The sequence below is a fragment of the Cryptotermes secundus genome, unplaced genomic scaffold, assembly GCF_002891405.2.
Source record: "Cryptotermes secundus unplaced genomic scaffold, Csec_1.0 scaffold652, whole genome shotgun sequence".
Taxonomy (NCBI): Eukaryota; Metazoa; Arthropoda; class Insecta; order Blattodea; family Kalotermitidae; genus Cryptotermes; species Cryptotermes secundus.
The window spans coordinates 111,540-117,539 of record NW_019737992.1 but is presented as its reverse complement, the minus strand read 5'-3'; the positions used below and the strand labels follow the sequence as shown (position 1 = coordinate 117,539).

The window sequence follows — 6,000 nt, the reverse complement described above, 5'->3', positions numbered from 1 at the left end:
CGCGGTTGCTAGGCAGCAGTCAACAACTCCGGACAGCGTGGCTAGCAACAAGGCACCAGACGACAATTGTCCGATCAAGGCTACATAAGGAGCAGCGAAGGCTATTCAGAGCCAGTCAGTGAGTCCTGGAGCTACCGCCGAGTGAGTCCTCGAGCTACCTCCGAGTTAGTTCCGAGTTAGCCAGCAACTAGTCAGTTGTCTTGTGGCATTTGGAGTGTACTATTTGTGATACTGCAGATAGCAGTAATCGTAAATCTGTAATTTGGGTGATTGTAAGTGCGAATGTGAAATAAGATTCGCTATATAAAATACGGCGTGAAGTTATTTGTCGCGTTATACGCCTAACACGCGACATTATTATTTATAATTCTGAGTTTCAGCATCCTGTTGCAGTTGTTTAACTTAAAAAGTGTTGCAATATTGACGGACGATAAATACGTGGACGTTAAATTGTTATTATTATTTTGTTTGTTTGTTTACTTTTTTGCATTAGTGTCTTGTTTCCTCCACTGCTTGCCTCTAATTTGTCTTTTACTTTATGTGGTGTTTGTCCATAATGTAATTACCTGTATCTGCACTGTGCTCTGTCTGTAAGTGGCCTTGTGGCTATTGACTCGGCACATAAATAATAAAGAACTGAACTGAATTGTTATTATTGTTACTCCTAGTTACAAGAGCAGCAGTAGTCCGCACAATCCTAATCTTCATATAGCACTAAATAATGCAATGGGAAATCTGAATGAAGCGCAGTTTGACAAACCTAAGAACAGTAGTAGCTGATGAATGTTATATCACACGTCGAACTTTGGCTGAGTGACATTGTTTTTCTCGAAAATATGAAGTGAGTGATTGCAGTGTAAAATAATTAATGTAATATAAATTACTATATAAATATTTTAGTTATAATGTAACTTGGTTCTTGGAAGTATGCAGAGGGTTTTGTAATTCCAACGATGTGTTGGCGAAATGAAGCAGAGATGAAAATAATAAGGACTATAGCAACAGTATAAATAACTGTTACGTGACGTAGATTATGAAACACTCCGCTCTTCTTATTTTTTCACTAAGAGAGGTAACATCCTTCCCAGCACCTGCTGATCCTGTTTGTGACAGTTCCCGGTGTTGGGTGTGTAATCAGGCGTGACCTTGTGTCACAGCCTGTCACTACCATTGCGCATGTCTGAGACCATCGCGATCCGTGTCCCAAACCAGAAAACTTATTGCCACAGTACCAATACTGACCTGAAAGGACGCAAGGCCTGTCCATAATCATTTTCAACATAACCCAGGTTCGACAACTGATAAAAACTGGAACGCGTAAACAGTCTGTGCACCGAAAAGTTTGGCTCAAATAATGATGAGACTGAATTATATTGGAGAGGAACTCGACTCCAGCCTCGGTCGGTGTACTGGCTAAGATAAGTGTCGTATACCGCCGTTCTTTCAGTCTACCCAGGTTGAAAGAGCACTAGCTTTGAGCAGGCAACTTACCTGCACCGGTTATAATTATATTTCAATACGTTTTATCGTTAAAATACATTACATTACATTACATTATTTATTATACTGCAATTGGGTTTTAGCCCGGTGACAGTAGTACACAATAGGACACAACAGACAAGTAACACACATTACACTAAGTGACAACACGTTCAAACAAAACACAATACACAAAACACAACAATAAGGACATCCTACCACATGGAATACAAACCAAATACGATTAACAACTACAACAATTACAGAGAAATACAAACAACTGCAACAAATATGTAATATATCTGTAACACACCAACTGGCTTCCAGCTGCCGGACTTACCCACAGCCAGCGTCAAAGTCAGTCATAATTACTTTACGACTGGAGGGTCTACCGCCAATCAGGTCGTCTTGGCGATAAGCCCCTTGAGACTCACGACCAGCAATTTATTTTTCAACTGAATGCTTGCGGTCATAGTCCTTACATAACATCCTCTCTGATGATGGGATTTTTCTGTCGTTTATAATTGCTGCTGGGCCTTGTCAGCGCAGTCATTCTCAGGTCCGAGTCCCGCCGGATTCATGACCACATATTACTGGAGATCGAAGTCACCGCATTTATATCCCACAGGAACAGGGTGGCTCAGTTATACACCCAGGCACTGGGCTCCCCTTTCGTAGCCTCCTACGACTCGCAGGGCTACGGTGGACGTATTCGACCCCAGATACACACTGGCTGGCCACTAACCCACAATGCACAATCGACAGTTTATGTAGCCTCGGGATCGACCGCATAGAAAATATTCTCCCAACAGTTCTTCTATTGTTGCATCACGCTGCTATCGCACGGATCGCGTAGAGACCACCGCTTCCCAGTTATTCTATTGTTGCGTGTTACACAGCCATTATCTAGCAACAAGCGTGTTTGCAGAGATGTTCCCTAAAACGGCTGTTTCTGCTGGCTGCACAGTTCTTGCCTTGCGCAAATGTGCGACAATGTGAAGTTAACATACTTCTCAGAATTTGGTAGTACCTATTTATTAGGTAATTAGTTTGGAAATCACATACAAAACAAAACAGGCAGTCCGAGTTGATGTTACACACAGTTTATTTGGCGATAGCAGCTCATTTAAATTGGTGTAATCGTGTCGAATGATGAATCAATGACTTAGAAGAATGACTTTGAAAGTACGTGGGAAGAAACCCTTGGGGTTTATTTTAATTTATACTTTCTTGGAAGGGTTGGGGAAAACTACGGACACTGTATTCAGCATAGCAAAAATCCCACTATTCTGCTTCGCATTTGAAAATTGTGGATTCAATTCTGGGCCGTGAGATGGGCTGTCCTCATTTTTTTCCGGCTCTCTTCATTTCCTTTAAGAGAGAGTTGGAGCAGTAACTCAGGTCGTGCCATTGACTGCAACAAGGAGGCCGGGGTTCAATCCCAGACTAGCCCGTATAGGACATGTGGTGGATAAAGTACACTGAGGCGGGTTTTTCTCTGAGTTCTTCGGTTTTCCGTTGCCTGTTACCAATTCATCAAGGTTTCATCTTCGTCTGTCAGGAGGGATTGATAAAGTAGGCCAGACTGAGACCGCAATACCAACGGCCTGAGTCTCACCCCCCAAATTCTTAAATTGGAAAAATGTATATCAGTAAGCCCTCCCCTAAAATAGCTCAAGCCAACTAACTTTCGCCTCTCTCTTTAAGTTATCATTTTATATAAGGTACACAAGTAAGAAAGTAGTTAAACAAAAAACTAAAACAGAAGCACGTGGACCGAAGAGGCTGGTCTACAGGAAACGTCTTAAACTTGTGTTCAGGAGGTACTCTGTTCGAATATCGGCCGAGATATCATACGTCCTGTTGTTTTTTTGTTTTCCTCAGTCTCTGCAGACAAACACTGGAGTGCCTCGTTAAGGGTACGACAGCTTCCTTCCAAATCTTTTATAATTTTTCATTCATCGGACATTCTTCCATCTGATGCTACATTATTAAAGCGTCGTTAAATAACTAGCCAAGACACATAACTAGAAGAGAATTCAACATCGATTTTGTGGGTAGGAACAGCAGAGTATATGAAGTTACCCTGCAGACAGTGTATTTCTGTCTGCTCACTGTTCAAGACCGTATTTATATCCATGCCCCATTGAACTCCAATGCTCATACGTGGATGACACCACAGTTTAGCCGCATGTAACTTGACGTTATCTTGAAACGTACTACATAAAAACAGAAACTTGGTTGGATCCACTTTAAGTCGAGTAAATTTGAACTTTTTCTTTGCGAAAGATGTTTTAACGAGTGACGACATAGTAATTGACTTAATACATCAAGAAAAGTGGAAGAGAGAGAAATAAAAAAGCCAACTTCTTACTATTTTTCCTCCTTCCCCTTCTCCTCCTGTCCTCCACCTCCTCGTTCCCCTCCTCCTCCTCCTCCTCCACCTTTATGAATTAGGCGTTTTGCCCTGCCGATATTCAGAATTGACTTCTGAAATTATAAATTGTGGAGACAGTTGGTAGGACTCCGTTGAGGGATTGTAGAGGCCTTACAACGGACTAGCACCCCAGCTAAGATGCCTGACAGGGAATTTCTATCGTTCGAGGAGACGGAGGGTAAAACAAGGCTACACGGGCAGCAAAAAGAGGCATGCGTGATTATTGTCTCAAATCACCTTCTGCACACGCCTCTATTTAGTTAAAGCCTCAGGAAGAAACATTGTGTTAATGCGGTGTGTCTATTTAGAAGGAGACGTTCCTGGCGGATTCTGATGCATATCAAGTTTGAGCTTCGGAGTCGTTCCATGAAAATTTGGGCATTCGCATAGATTCTACCCAAATTAGTACCAACTCTGCAGTTCTTTTTATAGCCCTCATGTCTGAAACACTTGTGAAGCCTGCTTAATATCATTTTCTGAGGAAGTTGGGTGGTATTATGAAAGCGACCACTTACCCGACTTCAGTGTTGAAGCAAAGACATGTTCAGTTTAACGTCTATGCTTCCCATATAATTTCATATTTTTACCAACTGTTTGAATCTTAAGTCATTAAACAATATTTTATCATCATCTGGAGGTATTTAGAGTGGAGTTATATAATGATGTGGTAACTGAAAAGGGCTGCAGAATAAGCGGTTAAGGCATATTTTAACATACGACTTGTGGTATCGAGCTCAGGAGTAAAGTAAAACGCGGAAGTGTCCCTGTACCGTGCCATATGCGCGAGGAAGGGAAAGCAGAGCCCTGCTTGCTGCCACCTGGGCGCGAGGTAGGGGTGAGAGATTGATTTACCCCCTTTACTCATTTTCTCGGAGAGGAAGAGCTGCAGTACCCATTAATAGAAAGCTGGGTGTCTTCACGACTGATCCGAACACGGAAATAAAATTACGTACCTGTCCCTGCCCTCAGAGGGACCCAGTAGCCCAGACAGTAGCCAGTCACTTTACTGATAGGATAGACTACTCACATGGTATCTTCTGATTTCAAGGCAATTTATTATCTCATTCTTCTGAAAAATTTCCTGAGGATTTTTCCCGTAACTAGAGGCAGAGTAATAAATGGTAAAATTTGAACTTTGATGCATATTTCAGGCAGCCTGAGTCCACCCCTGCCCCCGTCCACGGCCCTCTCACTGTCGCTGCTGGACTCACACCTTCATGGCAACAGCAACAGCAGCGGGCGTACCCTGGGCAAGATGAAGCGATTCCTTAGCACCCTGGTGCAGTTCGGCAGCGACATCGCACCTGACACCGGTGACAGAGTCCGCGCCCTCGTCTTCAGCCTAGTCGTACGTACCCTTTTGTTGCCGTTGCATGTGTGATTGATGGTCAGACTGGATTCACACAATTAACTTTCATCAGTTTATTCTTTGCGATTCAATGCATTAATTCGTACGGTTAAATTTAGCACAGTTACAGCCAAATTGCTCATTGTAAGACTCGCGTTTGAGGTTTCCGTTTGGCATCGTTCTGAATAACCAATTTTCCGCCTCTTCTTCTGAACCCAAATATGCCTACAGGGTGATTACAAGGTTAGCAATTTCAAAGATTTATCACTTGTGTTGTACTGACGGCAGGAACGCGAAACACAGAACGACAAATTATGTCTAGTCTGTAACACTGCTGATGTTACATTGGTAGCCCTGGCATGCCAAAGTCCTCTCAAGTATGTCCTTTTACACTCTCCCTCTGATGCGTATAACCCGAAATTCTAGTAATGCTGTTTAGCACATGATGCGCACCGGTAATATCCTTCGTGAAGCGCCCCAGCGAGAAGATCAAGTAGGTGAGGTCAGGTGACGGTGGTGGCCATGGTATCGGGCAGCCACGCCTAATGGAAATGTCCGTAAGCGATGTGTGGCTGCAGTACGCTCAGTAGTGTATACTGTATAGTCGTAGGTTTAATAAAACCTACACGGTTTCGCAGTTGGTAAGCAACCATCTCACCGTTTCCATCCACTGCGCAAACCCTGCACTGGGGTCTGCTATTGTGGTTTTAATTTAACCATTATAAATGTCACTTGT

At 43.0% G+C, this 6,000-nt stretch overlaps 1 protein-coding gene across 1 annotated transcript in view; it reads left to right on the top strand.

Annotated features, from left to right (window-relative positions):
- LOC111870658 (protein CBFA2T1) overlaps positions 1-6,000 on the top strand; it is a 657,082-nt gene that overhangs the window by 539,946 nt on the left and 111,136 nt on the right. Inside the window, exon 4 of the mRNA XM_023863129.2 lies at positions 5,068-5,264. Coding sequence (XP_023718897.1) covers positions 5,068-5,264 — 197 coding nt within the window. The remainder of the gene's footprint in view (positions 1-5,067; positions 5,265-6,000) is intronic.